The following is a 22954-nucleotide window of genomic DNA, read 5'->3' as shown; positions in this document are numbered from 1 at the left end:
GTACAGATATTTTACCATTTGCAGAGTCTGTTCCTGCTTTCATCTCACTTCTTAAGACTCATTTATACAAAATAACTTTCAATGTGTGGTGTGTAATTTATTTATATTGTTTTATTTATATGTTTTATCTGTTGCACACCACTTTGTGTGATACTGTGCGTGTCTGTTTTACATTGATTGCTGTAAAGCACTTTGTTACCTGTGAATTGAAAAGTGGTATACAAATAAAACTATTATTCTTCTTATTATAGTTATACTGTATAAATAAAATTTAATTTTACTGAGAAAAATTCTTCTACCAGTCCATGACAACTGGACAAACGCCAACTGATGATTAAAATCTTGTTATACAGTCGAAAGTTGCAGAACATCAACTATTGGAACTTGTGGTTAGATTGTTTTACCAATAAATAAAGTATTTAATAGCCAGTTGGCCTGGATTAGTGATATAAGCTTCAACTATTTTATCAGTACAAAAATAGGGTTTAGGTCTGAAATGTTATCTTCTGCTTTAAAGTGAAATATTCGCAATGGACAATTATAAAATAAACCAGGCTCTTTTCATCATCTGCAGTCATTTATTTCACTTTACAAAAAAAAACTCTTGCCACACATAAAAATGAAATCTCAAACATCACAGTTGTGACGTGGGTTTACGCAACATCACCAGAACACTCAGACAAATGGGACGTTTTAAAGACTGATTGTACAAGGGAGATAAATGTATTTACACGTGTATACACAAAATCATACACAGAAAAGACACAATATTTGACATATTTACAACAGTCACACAAAGACAGCAACAGCACAATACAGAGCATTCTCAAACAGTAGACTTCCACAGTGAACAAACAAGAAAAGTGTTGGCTCCAGTTTAATGCCACAGCCTGTAGAGGAGAACATCAGTATGCATGTATATCAAAACTAGTAAAGTAAAATGCATTGGTCTTACATTCACTTTGTTTTAACTTAGTCTTCATAGCTGTTGGGTCCGTATATATTCTCATTTCAAAAGGAAAATCTATTTAAATATACAGAATCTCCTTAAAAATTGGTGAAAATATAGAATTTTAAAGATTTTTTTCTTTGATTAATCCTCTGCATGGTTTATCAACATATTCTGATTGGCAGTTGAACAAGAAACTTCTTACTGTACATGATATTGAATAACAGCTAACAACCATGCAAGTATTTGGATCATAATGGATGTCAACGAGGCGTTTACAACGTACAGTTGTCCTTTCTTTGAGAGCAACATAACGACATCAACACTTTAATAGTAGCTGTGAAACATTACAGGGACGTCAGCTGACTTGTTGGCTTTTATTATGGGTGCAAAGAAATATCTTTACACAAGTCCAAAGTATTAACGAAAAACTGACCAAAACTGTCTGAAGTTCCATGAAACATGCTGTGAATATCCGTGGTCCCGAGAAATTGTAATTAGGTTAATGACGCCATGATCATCCCTCTAGCACCAAGATTAAGCCCAACATTTCATTAAAATCCAATCTCAAGGGCACTATGCTGTTTACTAAACCCAGTCAAGCTCCTCAGAAGATGAACTTTTTTCTGTTTTGTTTTTTTACACAACCTTTCCTCTAGTGCCTACCTCAAGCCAATTGATCAGTTTTGCGCAAATAACATAGTTAACTAGAGAATGCAATTTCTGAAGAAACAGCAGTGGGATTTTTGGCTGTTGAAAAGCTGACGCTGAGCTGCACTGCTGGATGGACAGCCGGGGTTTCATGTATAGATAGGAGCTGCATAGCTTTGCTTAATAAATGGCTGGGAGCTAAATTGCATTGCTGGCTTAACTTTGTATCAAGGAGTATGAAGCGTTGGAATAAAGGGAAAGGTATAGTAGGTGCAAAATATAGTGTAAGCAATGAAATGAACTTAGTTATATTGTAAGGACTTATATGAGCTTAAGTGGATGTTGATGTGTCTTAGTTGCAATAAAGGTAAACCATCAGCTGATGTGTGAGCCATAGAAGGAGGAATGTGTTGTTTGAGTAAAGAAAAAAGTACTTCAGAGTTTTATTTTGAAAGTCTCCAGCGCTAGTGAAGCCTGGCATAAGTTCCTGTTACTTTTAGGTGCTTTTATTTTGAAAACCCAGCCTACTCCAGGGCCCTGTGATGGCAAAACATGGATGGATGGGAATGCAGCGAGATAGATAGATGAAAGCTCGGGGAACAGAGAGACATATAGTAGATGGATGGGTAACACTGCGGCTACAGGAGGAAGGAGCCATAGATGATAGATGGATGACAGCATGAAGCTGAAACTAATCGTCCAACTGCAGGACTAAATCATTTTTGCCCTCAGACCTAAATGTCTGCACAGAGTTGACAGAAGTTGCTGGATGCTTTTTCAGTCTGACGCTTATTAATTTTCCTTCTGCTCAATCAATACAGTGCTATCTAAAATCTAATTTTCCTGACCCTCTGTAATGGAGACAGAGGTGACTCCTCATCTTTGGCATTATGCGATAAAATTAAACAAAGTACAGTACTGTAGAGAGAGAGATCAAGTCCAGACTGAGCTTAATTATTAGATATAAGGCAGATATTTCTGTTTTAAGGGAGTACTAGAGCAGTTTAGGTCAGGATATTGTACGTTTTAGGATCAGTGTGAGGGAGTCAATAAGTTTAGAAATTTCTTCTTTTTTTGCTTCAAATAATAAAATTGTCTGAAATGCTGCAGTGACATCATGATGCCCAGTTATTGTTTCCACAAGTCTTATATTAATTTTAATAGCTGCTATTTCAGTTTCACAAATATTGCCTTGACTTGTAGATGACAAGGTGTCTTCACATGATTAATAATCACCATACTGTCTCATTTGTGTATCATGACATCAGGTCTTACACCTTCAGTCTGTGATCTTCCTAAGGCAGCAACCAACAAAATGTACAAAATGTATATTCTTAGAGGTATTATTGATGCTTTTCTTCCCTAAAAGACAACCTTTGTCAGTGTGGAACAAATGAACCTGATGTTTGCAATTAGTTTATGTCAAGAAAGAACTTTTCTGCAAATAAAACTCTTTAAAAATGTAATTTGTGACCAGCTAGCCTTGCAGATTTATGTCTGACCTTTAGTTGCTAAGCAGGTTCATGGAACAATGATGACAGTGAGCTGTAGAGCGAATGTGCAGTAGAAGAGCAGTTTGGTAAAGTTAGTGTCAAAACAACAGACATCACAGTCATCCATGTGTCCCTGGTAGAACATTACATCAGGTGCTCCATGCTAACAGTTTAGCACATATTCTGTTATCTGATTTTATGATAGAAGGATTTGCATTACTGTTTTGTGCAAGTAGCTTCAGGGAAGTTTCTGTTGAAAATAAGTAGCAGCCCCCATGCTTTATTGTAATCGTTAACAATAGGTGGTGCTATATCTGGCAGTTTCTCTTGAAATACTAAAAATCAGGCAGTGTTTCAACGAGCAGCAGCTACTTTCATAAAGCAGACTGAAATAGTTTCGTAAATATAAACTTTGCTGCAGTACTTAAATTGACTTTTAGTATTTAATTTTAAAAGTGTAGTTATCTAAACATCAAACAGAAAATTAACTGTTTTATAACTAATAGGATTCCTTGCGCTCATGGCCTACTGTCATCCAGTCACTCAGTATATGCTTACATGTATGTCCTTACACTTTTCAACACATCAATCAGCTTGTCCTATTTCTACTGTAGTCACAATGGTCCCCTGCTGCTCTTATTGGTTCTGGTCATATGAATGCAAACTTAATGGCAGCGTTTTTACAGATAACATCTCGCATGGACAAACATCAAGAACACATTGAAGCAAAGGTAAAATGCTTCTTCTCAATCAACTTTGTTTTGGAGCTGCAATAATTAGGTCTTCAAGCTATTTGAAACTACTGTAAACTAGCTGTGAGCTGGCTTGCAAGTATGGTGAACACATTTAGCAATTATAAATAATAATTTTTTCAATCTATTATTAAGTAGTCATTACATAAATAGATGATGATCAAAAAAGGAGGTGAGATAGAAAAAGTCTTATGGCTCTGTTGCATATTTTTTAAGACAGGATGAACATGCTCCACCTTCTTTCAGTCTTGCTAGATTTGTTTACAAGCCAACACCTTATCAACCCAAGGTGCAGTTTCACCCCAATTATTCATGTAAAAATTGGCCCAATTTTTGGTAAAAACTCCAAGCAACCTTGAGGGCTGGAGTATAAATACACCCCTTCTTCAGAGGCCCGTTACATGTTAGCATGGAGCTCCAGCGATAGCAGTCTTCTACCAACACATGGATGATTTCACCATCTAATTTCTTGTGACTTAATTAATGGCAAACACAACAATGTACCAAAAATTCCTTTAACTGGAAGCTGCATTGTGAACGCTCCTCTCATTGGTCCAGCTAACCAAGAGAGAATGAAAATGTGCATGAGCCGTTCCATGTCCTGTTGGGTCCAGTCCTGTCCGTTCCAGTATCAGCGTCAGTCACTGGGGTCCTGGCAGTGGGAGCAGTGGCTCATGTCTTCAGAGTAGAGCTCTACCTGGATGGTGATGCTGTAGAAACCAAACTTGGTGTGGAGCAGATCAGTGGCCTCCCGCAGCACAGACTGAGCATCTGCACCCTCCTCTGACATGAAATAAGAAAGAAAAAGCACAGTGAGTCTGTTTTACTAGATATTGTTATGCTACTTTCTCTGATCTCGAATGTTTCTCTTCTTAGCTGCACAGACATTTAAAGCACCAGAATAACTTAGTGCAGTTAGAGATTTTATTTGAAATGCAGAAGGCCATCTGCGTGAAATTAAAATATGATTCAGTTGATAGCTCTCAAGAGTCGCATGGTAATTTCACCCAAATGCACATTTTGAGACATTTTGGTTTCTATAGAGTGCAAGTTAGTTAAAGCAAATTCTTTTTATTATAAATCATTATCATATCCATCTGTATGCTGGTAGAAACTCTGCTCGTCATCTTGATCAGGTTTGTCAGGTTGCGCCTGTTCAGTTTACATTGCCAGTGTGGTCTAATTTTATCTCTTTGGTAAATAATATATTTGGTTACCCTGTAGGTTAGTAGCATTTTGAATGCATACCAGTAATAAGTTAAAACACCTTAACAATGTCACTAATAACTTTGTTGTTAAGTCAAGTTTATTTATATAGCATAACATCTGAAATTTGCTTTTGCAATATTTACAACAATCTGCACAATTTACAAAACCGTCTATTCTGAGACCCTTAACTGCTCGAGCACTTTCATCTGCTACTCTAGTTAGTGTAGGTTAATGGATCGGTATGTTACGTTACCTATGGCCAGGTGAACAGTGACCAGTGCCTGGCCCAGAGTCAGAGCCCAGAGGTGCAGACAGTGCATCGACTTCACAGCCTTCACAGACAGCAGCACCTCCTTCACAGAGTTAAACTCTATTCCTTTAGGAGACCCTTAAAAGCAACAGGCCATAAATTAATACTCAGTAGCTCCCATAATGTGTCTGTGAATGTGTGTCTCATACACAAAGCCCAGTCTGCGTCAGATGGTACTCTAAGAATAATAAAAGCCTGGTTGTCATGTTTGTATACTTATATACTACTATACTACATTTATTTTCAGGTAACCTGCAATATATTTTATTTAACTGATCATCTAAGTTCACATTCAAGTAGTCATATTTCGCCAGATCTCTTAAGTGTCACATGCTACTGCCGCTAATAATGTGAACAACGCCATGACTGAAGAATGTACACAGAATGAAAATTATATAAAATGAGTTCTTAATTTCATCGTGTTGCTCATTGACACCATAGGCCTGTTTCTGTCGTTACAAACTGTTTTAAAAGATGCCTCAAGGGCTTCTTTTAAGAGGGTAATCCTGAGGAAGTTCAGTGAAGAGAATTGTAAAATGTCCCAGGACTCTTATGACATCCCCAGGATGTTGACCATCTGTGCTCTTGTTCTTTGTTCTGTATAAACTTTAACCTTACTAAACTTTAACCAGCCATCTACAGACGTCTATGGAGATTTAGTCATGGCATAGTGGTTTGTTTTGAATCTATTCATGCATGGACAAAACACGACAGCTCTTAACATCATGTGATGCTGACCTTGTCAGATCAGGTCAAAACTTGACAGCTTGATCACGGCTGCAGGGGAGGAAAACAACTCTGTGTGCTGGTCATAAATCCCACTTCAAGTCACGAGCCACCGTAAATGAATAGTTTTCCATTTTGGAGTAATGTGTATTTTTGTTTTCTTGAAGAGAGTTACAATATCACTGCCACTCACATGTGTCTGTTACAGTCAATATGAAGCTACAGTAATAACTTTGTGCCAAAACCTTTTATCCCAGTCAGAATCACCGGAATCACATCAGAAGATAATGTTTTTACCATCCTCCTCTCCCAATTTCAGCATTTCAAGTATTAGATTTAAAAAAAAACATTCTAAAATATAGATTTACTGATTATTATTGAAGTTAAGTACCTTCCATGAGTATCCTAAAGACATCTCTGAGGATGGTGAAGGTGGTGCAGAGGACAAAGACAGAGAACAGAAATGTACAGATGGGATCTGCAACTTTATATTCAGGCTGAAAGGGAGAAAAGAGGGTAGGGAGACTTTAGAGAGTGAGTAAAAACATATCAGATGGTGTTTTCAACAGACATAAACCACTAAAGTGCTCAAGGCAAAGGGAACATCTTGCATGATGATGGAACTATTTAACCCTTTCATCCATAATAAACAGAATAAATAAAAGCATTTATCTCTCACTTCTGTACAAATTAACGTATTAAAATATTACCTTTAAATGCCACTTCTGATTACCATGATGCTTTTAATATAAGTGACTGTTTTGGGAATTAGGTATTTTACGATGTATTGAACGGAGAATATTAGAAGTTAAAATACAAATAAATCACTATTTTGATAGAAAAGCTTGTAGAAAAGTATTTAGACCATATTCTAGTCAAAATTTTGTTGAAAACCAGGATTGTAACAAGAAGACTAAAGAATACATACTTGTAATTCAAGTCAAACTGCATCATGATTGGATCATATTTGATTTTTGTTAAAGCATCAACATCAGCAAACTGACATTTCAGTCTCACCCTAACATGAATGTGATCTATATCTGACCCGAAAGTAGATGATGATCGCTGCCACCATGACTCCGACACTCTGCAGCAGGTCTCCGACCACGTGGATGAAGGCAGCACGGACGCTTGCATTGCCGTGGCCACCGAGGAGCGAGTGGGAATGACCGTGAGCGACGGGACTCTGACCGTCCTCGTCAATGTGGTGATAACCGCTGCCGTGGGCGTGAAAGGTGGTCGAATGATGGAGGATGTAGGCCATGCTGCAGAAATGAAGAGGTACTTTAGGTGTTGTGTATCTTAACAGCACAGGGAGAACAGCTGCATTCATGTTAATCCTTGTATTACACTTCCTGAAGAGGAAGTGTTACAAAGAAAGCTATGTTTCATCCACTAAGATTGGAAGAATTTAAACTTAACATGGTAATGTCACCATGTTAACCAAAAAGTAATTTTCGTTTTAATTACTGTCCCTGACAACAGATAGATTTTTATTGGCTACAAACACTGAGTTGTTGTATGGGCGGATTTAACCAATTTTATTGGAGCTGACCTGAAATTGTTAACAGACTTCATGATCCAAGATGGCTACTCCGTGTATCATCAGTGTATCAACAGTGAAAGCTATAGTTTATACTGTTTTCAGCACTTTTGTGTATTTGTAGGGCTGGACAATAAAACAATAACAATAATTATTGCAATATAACAAATGTTCAATAAATATTCAATGAATATTTGACTTTATTCACTTGAATCATACATATTAGGACTTTAGAATTTTTTTATTAAGATGTTTGTTTTGTTGAGGAAAAAGGACCTTTAATTTTTACTCTTGCATATTGTTAACAAATTTTTTATCATAATTGTTTTGAATGTTCTACCTCAGATTTGCTGAGTAATCCACTGTTTGGCATCAAGTGTTGATCATTAAGAAGAGTTTAAACTATAATTAACCATCAGGTTTCTTCAACTTTCACTCAGGAGCAAAAATCAGCCTTTAAACTCGAAAGAAATAATGCTTTGATACTTATCGTGATAATTATCGATATCGAAAGATTTTATCACAATAACATTTTTGGCCATATTGTCCAGCCCTAGCGTGACATCATTCCAAGGTAAATGGAACGCAGCATAAGCTAGCCTACTTGTTAAACCGCCTGAATTATTATTTATAGATTTTACAGAGTCTGCCATTCTAGCATGAAAAGATAATGACGATATAAAAGGCTGCAGTATAAGGGTTGCTCCACTTGTTATCTTTATGACAGCATTTCAAGGACGGACTTATATGCTAGTTGTGTTAATGAGGTTTGAAGAAGGCATTTTTGTTTGTATATACAATATTCTTCAGTGTGGACAAACAAGCATGCAACACAGACATACGTATAATCTTGTACATAGGAAAAAATCTTGTTCTGGAATAGTGGATTGATATTTGCGAGAATTTCTAGTTTTCCTTATTGAATTAGCGAGAAATAATTACCTGTTAAAACTGAGGTGAACGTAGTTTTTAAGTAGAATTTTTAGTAGTATTATGAAATATGTAGCTTTTTAATTAATTATTTTGCCTTTATCATACCTTAATGTACCATATTAACACCCATTATGCTGAGATCCACTCACATTATATTGACGATGACGGCACACCCGGAGGTGACTAACATTACATGTCCGTCAATCTCATAGTCGTTCTGTACAATCCTCTCGATGGCTAAATAGACCAGAGCCCCCGTAACAATCCAGATGGAAATGACCGAGATGAACGCCCCGAGGATCTCTGTGGAGAGAAGAGAAGCGAGGAATTAATCTTAATCACTCATATAGTCAAACAGTTCATCACACACAGTACAAAACAGCACACCTCTGTCTGAACACTGCAGCAGGACATGAAGTTACATAAAAGAGCACATCCCTCAGAGGCCGAGCTTCACCATTAAATCAGTTTCAGACACACAAGACACAATAGAGACCCAGAACACACATGTAGCATAAGTGTAAAGTTGTGTTAACACACACTCACAGCTTTGCAGCTTAATAGCAGCTTATTTTTATGAGTTACTGTGCATATACTTTAGAAATGCAGTAAGTTCATAAATCTTACTGCAAGTGCCTATTCTCCTAGGGGAAAACCACAAAACACTCCAAACTCCAGAGTTTAGTAAAGTAATGCCAGTGAGACTGTTTGTTGGAGAATGACAACATTGTCTTTGTAGATGAGACAGGACACAGGTCACATTAACCTCCACAAAAATACTCAATTGTCCACCTATCTAGAAATCATCTGTGTCAAATTCTCTTCTAGGTTCACTGAGAGACATTCGGGTGTCAGATACGCTGCGATAAATCAGTGCACAGTTTAGGCAAGTGTGAAATTAAAAGCCAGTTTTTATGCTCAGATGTTACTGCCTTGCTATAAAGAATTAAATGATCATTCACAAAGAAGACTGGTGAAAAATCAAAGCAAGCTGTGGTTACACGCAGATCCCAAATGGTGGCATGTCATAAATTTCTGTCACTCAAAAATAAATAAAATTGCAGATACGTTTTCGAGCCATGCAGGGCTTTCGCATGCTTGTACATAGTTTGCAAATATGGTGTTTGTCTCCTGGCTTATAATTAATAAATTCACGCTTAGCAGGTAGCTAAAAAATTCTAAACCTGTCATTAGTGTTGTAGTCAAGACCACCCAAACCGAGACCAAGTCAAGACCAAGACCAGAGTTTATCGAGACTGAGACAAGAACAAGGCTTTTAGGGGCTGAGACCAAGTCGAGACCAAGACCAGTTCCCCACATTACATGACATGCAATAAAATGTGGAATGAGATCATAGGTACTTCTCAAATTGATCTGAAAGATCCACATTCCCATTAAAACACCCACATACAAACACTAAGAGCTGAAATCAAATAAGCATATTTATTCAACACTCCTTTTCCATGCTTACCATCGCGTGGAGGAGGGACGGTTGTTACGGTAACATCCATCCATCCATCCAAAGTCAACCGCTTATCCTGTGTACAGGGTTGCGGGCTTTACGGTAACAACACATTTTTATTTAGGGTTATTGGCTGCATTTGAAGCAATACATTTTACATCCAATCAAAGTTAGGATGTTAACAAATAAATCTGATAATGCAAAAGCAATTTATTGATATTTCCAAAGTTATGGTCTTGACTGGTCTTGAAATAAAATCCTGAGTCCTCAATGTCCAAGACCGAGACAAGACCGAGTACAAATGCAGTCGAGTCCGAGACGAGACCGAGACCATTAAAAAGGTGTCTTAGGACCACTTTTTTACTACAACACTACCTGTCATCATGCACCATCTTAAAGAAAGGAAAGTAACAGCAGAGGCATTGTAGAGTTGCAGATGTAGACATGTTGATGCCACCACCGGCTGGAAAAGGTAAAACTACACTCATAAAACTCATCGCCTGATGCTTTATGTGATAATTCGACACTGAAAAGAACAGGTTCAAGATTTTATTCAGTGATTTGTACATTTATATATCAATAAATGAGTGTGCTAAATTTTTTGTCCATTCATCCTCCATCCCTCCAAGCATTCATTCATCTACCTGTCCTCTTTCATCAGTCTATCCATCTGCTCAGAGGCATCTGATCTCTGGTCCTCACCTGATCTGTGCCAACCAAAGTTCATGGTTTTGGTGGGCTTTCTGGAGGAGATCCACAGGGAGAACAGGCTCACCATCATACTGCCGAAATCTGTCAGGAGGTGGGCTGCATCAGTCATGATGGCCAGGCTGTGGGCCAGGTAGCCTCCTGTGATGGGTTGTGAGAAATATTACCATTGGCCTTGCAAATCATTCTGACGAATCCTGAGGCACGCTTAACATCTGTGAAGTGCTATCTAAACAGCTGTTTCATTTTTAGCTGAATCATTGCATGAAAGGTAAAAGTTATTAAAATAAAAAATGGAAGTTCCACTGTTTGGGTAAACCTCATCACAACCTCCAGATACACCAAAGATCAAATACATTCTTCAGTTTGGCCGGGTGCTATGTTAAATTTATTAGTTAGTGATCTATTAAATATGGTTAATGAAAAGAAAAATGGCTTTAAAAACTTGCTGAGAAGGAGTGTGTCACTGAGCGTGAAACACCCTCTGAGCAATAACATCCTCAGCCTTTAGTTACATCTATCTTTTAAAGGCTTATAAAAATCCATAATTTAATACAGTTACAAACCGTGATCTATTAATACTTAGATCCTTTTTTTTAACCTACATAATGCCTCGGGTAAAAGAGATGTGATATTCTTTTATATCATCATAAACATCTGGGCAATCAGCCAGTAAATGTGAGACACCATTTAATTCTCATGGCAATAAAAAGTTTCATGCTGTGTTCTTTGTAGTTTCCTTTTTATTTTAGAGAGAGTTGTGCAGTCACTCAAGACATCAGCATTGCAGTATGTCAATTATGATTATATCAATGTCTGCACTTCCTATTAGAAGTAGTAATTTTGTCTTTAATGGCAGCATGAAATGAGTTCTCACTGTTGTATGGTACGTTTTAAAACACATTCACCAGCATCTAACGGCACAATATATTCACCTTATACAAAGATGAGTAGCTGACCAAAACGGCTTTAAACAAACGTAACCCAAACAAAACAAGATCTACTGCACATATGCAATTGTTTGTGTCAGTTAAAAAATGTTTGTTGCCCCAATCTGCCCCAATGACACATGGCTTTATATTGCTTTAGAAAACACTTTTAGAAAAAACAAAAACATTATCAAAATGGTATTCAATTAAAGCGTCATCTTCAATTCTAAAAAAATCTAAATCTGAACTGTAATGTTGTTGCAGTCAAGCCACACATGTGAGTGATCGTCTGGGAAACAGTTAACTACTTTAATAACCAGACGTAAACATTTGTCTAAAACTTACCAGCCCTGTTAGTTTGCCATTTGAACACCCTGTTTATGGAAATTCATTTATAACAACAATATTAATGAGCACCAAACAAAAGTCCAACACTCATTTGTCCTTAAAGTACAGAATCTCATGTGTGTGTTTTTGTTATATTTGCTGAAATTAATTTTACATCCTGACAGCGATCAAAGACACAAATTTTAAAATACTCCTGTCGCCTGTCTGTGGCTGTAGCAGGACTGTAACAAGCACGGTCAATCCGGCCTGTCTTCCTCTGACATTGTTGATCATCTGCTATTGCTACAGTTGTTGTCCATGAGAGAAGGCTGTCCGTACTGCTAAAAATCTTTGGGCTATAAGAAGTCACTGTAGCTAAAATGCTTAAATCAGTATTGTCATCCTGATAATCACAAGTTTGTCCAGCTGCCAATCAAGTGTTGACACTACCTTAGTTTGCATTATAATTTTCTAAGTCATGTTGGTATGTCTATTTATTTATTTGTCTATATTTGGACTATATGGATAAACGTCCATCCATCCATCGTCAACCGTTCATCCTGCGTACAGGGTCGCGGGGATGGATAAACATAAACAACAAAAGTAGATGTACCTACAATTTTTGTTTGTTTAATACCTCATGGTATCCAATAGATAAACATTACATGAAGAGAGATTTTGTCATAAAATCTTTTGATATTAATTAGATCACTGGCTGTTTTGACGGTCTTTAAAAATGTACATCGCTGAGATTTTGATTATGGAACCAAAAATGGCCTTTCTATCATTTTAAGTTTTGAAATAAATAAATACAAAGTCTGACCTTCTGTTCTATTTCTGTCATGAGGTTTGAGCTTTTAAAATTTTACCTATGACCTCGCCAATCATGAAGACAAGGCAGACAACTGAAGCGATGTAGAGTTTCTTCTTGGCCAGCAGCTTGTCTACGCTGTCCTCACACACCAAGGCTTTGGCACCGTGGCAGTGGGCACCAACGGGTCGTTTCAGCTCGATGGCACCCGCCATGCCACCATTCTTGAAAGGAAACTCGGGATATTGCTCTTTGGAGTCTGGAAAGGAGCTGTAGGGACAGAGAAAGTGTGTATTCATGAAGACAAAGATGGTCCATCACTTCCATTTATATAGTTCTTAAAAGCACCTACTGTATATTTAGAATTTGACTATTTATGTGAATGGAGATTTTGAGAGGTAGTATCAAAAACAGACAATGTGGCTGACAACAATGCCCGCCACTCCTTCACCCCCTGTTCTTGTATTTGTACTTACACTAGTCAGGTAGTCAATTACATAACTTGTTAAGACATCAGTATTTTAACAAAATCCATATGAGTGCAACCAAAAGAAAGCAGAACAAACTGAGCTGATGGATGTTCCATGTGCTCATCGCAGATCCAGTTTAAGGTGGATTTGTTTTTTTGCAGTAGAAACATTTTATAATGGTAGAGAACAAGGTTTGGGAACTTTTGGGCATCGCTGGGCTGACATGACTGGTAATATACACGGTGATTCAAGCTTGGGCTCACTCACGTCAGACCAAATTCAACTTCAGCTTGGATCTACCGTATGGATTAGACATTAAGTGATGTTGTGAGTAAATGTTGCTGCAGAGCACAGTATTGTTTGGTAGAGCTATTTCAAATGGAAACAGATCTCTTCTTGACAAAGTGGATTACAATCAATTTCCACTAAAGTGGAAGAATGGTGAGGCGGGTCAACCACTAAAGAGCCAGGTGATATCGATTACTGTGGACAGTGAGGTGGGGTGTGTGTATGAATGTTAAATTTTCCTTTTTACTCAGGAGATTCATTTCAGTGCGTGTGCTGGTACCCAGCAAGCATAGATTTGGTGTTTTGCAGATCGACATTGAGGGTAATACTGGGCTATATTTGTTAGAAAAGTAAGTTTTAGACATGAAGGTTGCAGTTGACCTTTGTTTCAACTTCACTAATTGCTTTATTTTGGTGTCAAGCAGGCCCTAACTACACATTAAAATAGTGTCATAGAAATGCTGCTGAAAGAATAAAGGGTTAACTTCAGTTTATCAACAGAGTTTAGCCTAGTGCCTTTTTATCTAACACTCATCAGTTCAGTGCTTACCAGACCGTTCATAGACATTAAATTAAAATCTCCTTAATTGACAAAGAAAGTAAAACATGACTAATATTCCACAGCCATGCTAGTGGCTCTGTTAGATGAGCTGTGTTTTGATAACATCAGCATGCAAAACAGGCTCACAATGATAATGTTAGCATGATGTTAAGCAGGAGTTAAGTTTACCATGCTCACATCTTAATTTAGCATGCTAGCCTTTTCTGCATGGCACTAAGTAAGCTGAGGTGAAGATTGTTATTTCTGCAGTTATTTGGCTTTAAACCAAATTAGGACTGGACTTATAATTTTGATCTGATAATTGCGCTAGATGAAAAGTCAGGGGATCATCAACATCAGCAGGATACATTATTCATGGTGTTCCATCCAGTAGTTGTTTAGATATTTCAGTCTGTAGCAAAGTGGTGGACCAACAGACTGCCGTCCCTTGAGCCATTCAGATTAAAGTCTTCCCATTTACATTTACTGGGAAGTATTGATTGATTCTTCTGTATTCTTAATCAAATCATCATATTTGACTGAGGGATGTTTTTAATGTTGCTACCGACAGTGACTGTTAAAGCATTCTCAACATGGGAATTACACATGTGGATATACTTCACCTCTGACAATACAGCCTGCGTCGAGCTGGATTGTCATCACGAGAACAAAACAAAACGCTGACTTCTGCATTTTCTCCTCACACACACACACACACACACACACACACACCCAGGTTGCTATCCTTGGCATGTGCAGTGAGTGAGAGCTGCGATGATGTGGATAATGAGGTGGAAAAAAACTAATTTGGGCTCACTTGAGATAACCACGCACACACACTTTATTTCACACACTTGGGAGTAGGAGATTGCCAGTGTGTCATGATTAGCCTTTATCACACACACACACACACACACACACACACACACACACACACACACACCTTATGGGATGCCCAAGCTGAAAAGAAGCAGCCAAGCGGAAAAGAGATTCTGTTCAATTATACCACAGGGACATAAGAGCAAACACACGTACACACACACACACACACATAGCCTACAATGATATCCTATGCAACACATTTACACTAAAGCTCTGAAGCCTCAAGGCAACGTTTTTGTTCATATCTGAGGGTGTTGTTGTTATTATTAAGCAGATAAAACTGTCTTTAAAATATGAATACAAAATATCATAAACACAAAAAAGACGCACATTTTTAGACTCTTGTGGTTCAACAAATCAATTTCTGCATCAAGCAAGATGAATATGATAGTAAGTAGAGTTCTTCTAGCTAGCATAGGGTTAGTAAAGGGTTTCATTTACTAGTTTTTCTTAAAATCTCAAACATTTCTGAGATTTGTTGTTCATTAAGTATCCGGTGTAGTACTGGACGTGAACATTTAATCACCTTATTATTTAAACATATATTAAAGGATGATTATTTTGTTAGCATTGTTAGCATTTAGCAACAACTGCAGTTAACAGTAAAGAACAACCATATGTGGCTTAGCCTTTGGAATTTTAGACCATTGATAAATTGATAATTGTTTGTTTGTTCCTTGGGTTTTTTGGTGTGAACTTACTAGACAGCAGATGTTAACTATCACATATTAATTTCAACAGCAAAAAGGATTCATTTATATATTATGGTTAAAGTATAGTCTAAATTGAAATTAATTGGTCCTGGTTTGAAGCTAAAGCTTTCCTGACAAATATCTGCAATATTGTCAAACATCATAATGTTAAATATCTAATGGTGTTAATGTTTTATAGTTTCTGTGCTTGCAAAGATATTTACTCATTCCTATTTCCTCAAGACATTTCTCCTGAAGAGTTCTTTAATCTTATAATCTAATCAGCAAAATGTAAAAACAAAAAAAAAGGTCAAATGTGAAAATGTGAGTTCACTTGTACAATTGCATGTTATCTAATTTAAAGGTAATAATAAGTAAAGATTGTAGGCAACTGTCCAATAGCGCCGTGAGGTGGTTTGAGCATTTCTGCAGCAGTCACCCTGCCTACACCAACATATACAAAACTATACGAAACAATACAATTTAGTTTGTAAGAGCTGCTGCATTGTGTTCTTGTTTGGCAAAAAGACAACACTGATCACATGCTGGGTCTCCACAGTGTTAGAGTTCATCTGTTGGTCAATATCCCACAGGGCAGGTGTACAGTGTTTGTTCACTGACACTCAGCATCAGCCATGCAGGGACCTGAGGGAATATTCAGTGATCTGTGAAATTATATGATATGAAGAGACTTCAGAAGAGCTGTATACTGAAAAAAATAACCATCAAGGGTTTAATTACTGCTGCAGTCTGCTATATGAGAGCAGCGCACAATATTTTCTGTAACTGACATAACAATGCCTGCAGGGAGAAAGGATTGCTGCAGAGCAGAAATGAACAATGTTTGGTCTATAGACAATAGACAAGTCAAAGTGATGATGATTATTACTGTTGTCATTTCAGTGCTTGTGAGGACACGTTTTTGTGGCTTGAGAATCAGACTGAATTGCCATTTGTGTTGCATTTCATTGTTCAGTCTGATGGTGTTTTCATGTTAATACACAGATGGGAATCATAGGATGTTATCCATTCTGTCTATGTGTTTGTTAGTTGACATAATGTTGTTAGGAACAGTTAATATTTTTCATGTTGGTCTTCAAAATATTTTCTGTAAGTCGACTTGAATCCTATTTGCACAGTATGTGTTTGTTTATACTGTCTTGTGTTTTTTTCAGATCTTCTCTTGAAGGAATAGTTCAACATTTTGGGAAATTATTTTATTCGCATTCTTGCTGAGAGATTAGAAAATTAGAACTACTCTCATATCTGCACGGTACAGTGTGAAGCTTTAGCCAGCAGCTGGTTAGCTTAGTCTCTGCAGAACTGTAACAAAATCAACCAACGAGCTGCTTTAAAGCTCGCTAATTAACAAGTTATATCTCGTGTGTGGTTTTCCAGGGTGTCATGAGTGGGACTCTTTCTTGGCCAGGAACAGTAACTTCCAGGTGGCTTCTGGTGGCCTGGCGATCTAACAATGACGACAAGACTCCAGTAGGCCACTGTGCCTGACCAAGAATCAGTCCAGAACATAACCCCTATAAAGCCATGTGTCATTGGGGCAGAGCCAGTTATGTGATTGGCTGTTGCTTTGGTATTCACATAATATTGATCACTTTGGGTCTCTATGTACAACTGCCATCATCAATATCACCCATTTTCCCATGTTGTATTTCTGGCTCTTGCACAGGAAGATGTCGTCCCCGTTATTAATCCCGCCTACAAAGCTCTGATTGGTTCAGTTGCTTTTCCAACCAAGACACAGAAGCCGTCAATGAGAACAGCAGAATAAGATCGCTGAAAGAATCTGAGACGTGAGCAGCAACTCAAAGGTCTGGAACCAGGCTCAATGTCTGTCTGTCAGTCCAACACATTTGTCTGAAATGTCTCAACATCTATTAAATGGATTGAGATGATATTATGTACAGACATTTATGATCCCCAGGGGATAAATCCTACTAACTTTGGTGATCCCCTGACATTTTATCCAGTGCCACCATCAGGTCAATATATCAGGTGGTCTTCAAATACGTAGGTTAATGACCAAACGCCTGCTAAACTAATTACCTTCCCATCAGCCTCAGCTGTGTTTAGCATGCTAACTCTAAGATGGTGAACTTGCCATGTCAGTGCCTAGTGTCTCTGGAAAGCCTGCATTGAGCAGGCTAACATAATCTTAATAATGATTTAGTATTATAAATAGATAATTTTAGCTATGTTTCTTTGTAATAATCTATTTTGAGTTCATAAGGAACATTAAGTTGCACTTATATATATTAGGGTAGAAGTTATGAGACACCAGAGAGCAGGCTGGTGACTAAAGTCCATGAAAAGTCTCACTGGCTTCACTCGTTATTATCTGAGGAATTTTCTGGAAGCTGTAGTGCCAGACGCCCATTAACCCTCATCCAATGAGTAAATCATCCAACAAATAGGCTTTGGTAGATAGAGCTGAGTGATATCATGAAGACACTGTAATAATCAGTAATTATTATTTTGTGTTTATAATACCAGAAAAAAATTTGGCTGAATGAGGGATGTTTACAGTACATAACATCATGTTTTCATCTTAACTGTGTTTTGTATTTATAAAAATCCCAGATTTGGTGTTTTCTGTGTTTCTGTATTAATAGCTATTGTCAAAGTATAGCAGCTTTATTTTATTTTACTTAACTTTACATGGGATATTTATTTTTATGGGTATTAATGGGTATTGACAATTTTTAGCTTTAATTGGTGTAAGTTTTTATTCATGATTTCACTTTTTAATGTCCTGGTAAAATCCACAGGATTTTCTTTTGTGCAAAACCAAAATGTTTAATTTTTTCATATTCATAATTTTCCCATGGGACCTGGCAGATTTGTTTTTTCCCCAGATTACCTCACATAAAGTACACTAGAAGCTGAAATTAATGAAATGTAATCAGCTATATCAAACTTTTTTGTTAGTAATAGTGGTACCACATGCTTAAGTCTTTGCCTTTCTGTGTTTATATGGTTGTAAATTATCTTTGGGTTTTGGACCGTTGGTCGGACAGAATGAGCAATTTCAAGACCTGATCTTGGATTTTGTGAGACTATTTATTTGGGGGACATTTTCATCTCTAGTTGAAAGTTGACATAGATGACAGAAAATGAGGAGAGATGTGGGGAAGGAGATTTATTTCAGTTTGTTAAAAAAGTTGTTATTACTTTCTGATAAGACACCCTTTACAAAGGGTTTATGAGCTGCTAATGAATGTATTGATGGTATTGATACATATTTATATTATATATATATATATTCAATTAATCTATGAGTCAGTCAACAAAATGTAGAAATCTATTAATCTTGCCAACTTATAAACATTTGATGGCTTGACAATAAGAAACTGCTGCTAACATTATAATGTCATGTGACCTATGTGCTATTGAAAAATGCTTATAGTTGACCAGAGCCCAATGTGACATATGTGACATAATTATAGTTCTTTGTATTTTGTATTTCTTTGTATAAACAGAATATCTTGTCTTAATAATGTATCAAAATAGTTTGTGGTTGCCAGTTAATTTTCTGTTGATGGCCTGTTTGCTTGAATCGTTTTAGGTCTACACTTGACTATGAATAACTCAAAAGCCAAAGGGACTCTCTGGACACAACCTCACAACCTGTTAAAGGTGCATAACTGAATAAGGCATTAGTAAACGATTTATTAAACAACAATAAAGCCATTATACATGTTATCTGCCCTAGTGGTACCAAAAAAAATATGTCAATGTCTTTTTGAATTCTGAAAAAATATTACAGGCCTATACAAATTATCTTTGTATATATTTTGGTCTTAAATGTGAAAAAAGGAGTGATGTCACTTTGCTGCTGGCCGAGAAAAATGCTGAAGATGACATAAACACACACACACACACACACACAAACACACACACACACACACACACGCAGAAACTGTGCAAATGGTGCATGAAATCTCAGATGTGGTCTCATATCTCTCTCTCTCTCTCTCTCTCTCTCTCTCTCTCTCTCTCTCTCTCACGCACGCACGCACGCACGCGGGAATAAACACACCACTCACCTCTCTCAGAATCTTAATAACAATTTCTTTCATTTCTAGAAAATAAGTTTTATCTCTATGAGCGGGATTATTCAGAGGCCTAAATGTCTGCAGTAAAAACCTGGCGGTGTAAATGACCGTTTAAAGAGCACGACACCTCCTCTCGCTCTGAAGCGTAAAACTTCTGTCAGTTCACATATTTTTTACATTTCGGGTTGGCTCTAAAAAGTGACAACTGATGTAGCAGCGTTAAAGAGTTTATCAATCACGTCCAACAAGTCTGTAGCCTATAACAGTTATTAATTAGATGGATGAAAACTGACGCAGCGTGAAACCTATAGGCTACGATTCAGTTTGATAAAATGCGACCACTGAAAAATAATTCTCTCAATTGCATTTTTATTTTTTATGTAGGACTGTATTTTATATTATTTCCAGTTAAAATCAGTATTGAAATCAGAGGGGTGTGTTTCAGCAGCAGGTTGGGTTTTCTGTTGAACAAACAAAGATGAAGGGCATCTGTTGCAGACTTTAGCAGTTTCCTGTGTTATGCAGAAAAAAGTATTTATTTGTTCAAGATCACAAATTTAATCATTAGATTGTTTTTACTTTAATACGATTTTTTTATATTTTGTTTAATATTAATGCTCCAAATGTACACGTATTTTATATCAAAAGCCTTTAAGAGTTATATCTATAAGACGAATCAGACAAGCTGATTGAAGACTCATCTTCTCGAAATGGCACATTGTTTTTTTGATTATTTTATAGCCTAGGCTATGAGTTTTTATTTTATTTGTTCTCAATGTCTTTGCCGGATAATTTACTATTTAGATTAAAAATAATTAAACCTCTCTGGGTTTTTTGTGGTAGAACTACTTTAACCTGCAGGTACTCGAACTGTGTTATTAATCTCGATGATTCCAGTTTCTTTATGTCCCACGCAGACGGAACGTGCAGGGAGCTGCTTAGCATTGCTCAGTGAACTGGCCCCGGGGCCATTTGTCACAGGCTGTCCAAAAACAAGCCAAGCATGGAAATGAATTTGTTCATTCACATAAAACAGCCCGCAAGAGCGGCAGCCTGCACATGCACCACAGTAGCAACTGATCCCACAGCAGCCAAGGCGTGCAGTTTTCCCTGCAGAGATCAGGTGCTGATTGCAAAAATATTCACTTAGGAACTTCAAGCTGCTAATTTTACCTTACAAGAATCACCGAGAAACAGGCGTGCTGGCTTCTTACTGGCCACTTTCATTAAACTTGACATGATCCATCAGTCCAAAGTGTTTTAAATCGCATGCCGAATGTAACACTGGGCTACAGGTAACTTATCCCCACATATTATTCTGCATGCAGGTGCAATCATTTGAAACATGACATAGGCTATTCCCACCTTTGAAGTTTTAGGGAATACATTTTCGCATTCTTCTCGTGTATCAGTTGAGATTTTTCCGAATTTGCAGCGTTATTATCCATTTATTCAGCCCGCAGTCAGTCGGTGTCCCGTCTGAGAAAAAAAAAAAAGAAGTAAGGATGCTGCAGGAGTTGCTGGTGAGAATCGACAGGTCCGGTACCCTGATCTTCACTCGACGCGGGGAAAAGTCAGCCCGAACCTTATTACTGTGAGAACGAACAGATAAATTCCTTCATTGCGGTGTTGCAAAGGCAGGAGCAGGAAACCACATGCGGGGGTTTTCTGATGGAGGTTTTAATTAGGCTGGAGTTGTTGCCTCGAACATGGAGCTGCAGCAGCGTCTTCAACACTGCAGCTGCTCTTAGTGGACAGGGCAGATAGGCAAAGCCTGACTGATCACCCGGTACAAGCAGCACCTCTGGTTGGTGAACCCTAATGAGACAAGCATCAATAGAACGAAGACTAATTCATTTAACACATTAATGTATGTTTGAGCTTTGAAATATGTTTTACTTACATAAATTCCAACAAGCATTTAAACAATTTATTCAAATGTTGCATACCTTTTGTAAATTAACATATTTAGCAGAATATTGCTTGTAAGATTCACTTTCCTGCAGAATTTTATGCTCACATTGGCTATTTTAAAGATATATACGTTATTTCACAAAATGGGATGTATTGTAGAAATTCAGTTAAATCAGTGCAGACATCTAAATAAGATTCTGCATTATCTGTTCTTGCCTTCATACATTATTTTACAGTCGCTTGATATGGTAACGAAAAAGCAGATTTATGCAATGCAGAAATGATATGCGGGCTTTAACAGTAACACACTTATCACAGATTCAGTCTTAAAGGTTATAGCACATGTCTTTGTATCTGAAAATTAAATTTATGTCAGTCTAAAGAATAATCCTCAAACTAAAATCCTAAACTGAATAAGGGTCATTTCAGCATTAGTGTTTATATACATAGGACCTATCTACACATCATGTTAAAGCGCAGGTCGAAAGAGATGTATGACTATCTTAAAATATGAAAAAATGATAAAACATAATCGGGTTCATGTAGTCAAGGGGTCAAAAAATATAAAGCAAGATTCATGCAAATAAGATCCATATTTAAGATAACATATAGCACATCATGTCTAAATAGATACTGCACATAAAAGTAGCCTATGTCATGTTACAGATTTATGTCTTGTGCCAATCAAGCAACAATGGCTTAAAGACTTAGCTTTAGCCTATTTATTGATAACATAAAACTGTTAAGCATCGATATAAGATGATGAAATAATGTCTCATTACTGATTGTGTGAACATGATGCAGGCCTATGAGATACAAAATACAATGTGGTGGTGTTGGGGGGGGGGGGTTACACTGAGTTTCATTCAAGACTACAACGCCAATGCTGCATTCAGGTTCCGGTGGGACAAAACAACCTTTTGGCCAAAACTGATATTATTAGTAGTGCTATTTTTAAGAAACTCCTGTCGTTATACAGCTTCTATTTAGGTCTGTTTTAGTTTGTCTGCCATTTTATTTTGCAATTTAGCGTAATTGATTAGTGGACATGTAGACTATAAGTAGCAGTTGTGTCGAAAGGTAAGTGAATAAAATGGTTTCAGACAAACATCGCTATCATCAAGCATTATAGGCTACTGCATTTTCTGACAGAAAACAGGTCACTTTTTGTGTTGCAGCCCATGGGTTTAAGTTTTTCCAGTTTTATATTTTTTCTTTACAAAACAATGCTTATATTATTATTATGATTACATACAGTATTATTATACCATATCAATCTACACTATTTCTA

General features: G+C 37.1%; 1 protein-coding gene across 1 annotated transcript; it reads right to left on the bottom strand.

Moving 5' to 3' along the window:
- Window positions 1–576: 576 nt before the first annotated feature.
- slc30a2 (solute carrier family 30 member 2) lies at window positions 577–21449 on the bottom strand. Its single transcript, XM_038726930.1, has 8 exons — window positions 21115–21449; window positions 12862–13073; window positions 10731–10877; window positions 8716–8869; window positions 7136–7355; window positions 6482–6587; window positions 5308–5442; window positions 577–4628 (listed from the first exon to the last, which is right to left on the bottom strand). Exons 1-8 carry the CDS (start codon window positions 21195–21197, stop codon window positions 4483–4485), a joined length of 1203 nt encoding a protein of 400 aa, XP_038582858.1. The 5' UTR covers window positions 21198–21449; the 3' UTR covers window positions 577–4482.
- Between the last annotated feature and the right edge of the window lie 1505 nt (window positions 21450–22954).

The sequence above is a fragment of the Micropterus salmoides genome, unplaced genomic scaffold (assembly GCF_014851395.1).
Source record: "Micropterus salmoides isolate LMB-PRFRI ecotype aquatic unplaced genomic scaffold, ASM1485139v1 Ms_hic_scaffold_18, whole genome shotgun sequence".
Taxonomy (NCBI): domain Eukaryota; kingdom Metazoa; phylum Chordata; class Actinopteri; order Centrarchiformes; family Centrarchidae; genus Micropterus; species Micropterus salmoides.
This window is presented reverse-complemented; position numbering and strand designations above follow the sequence as displayed.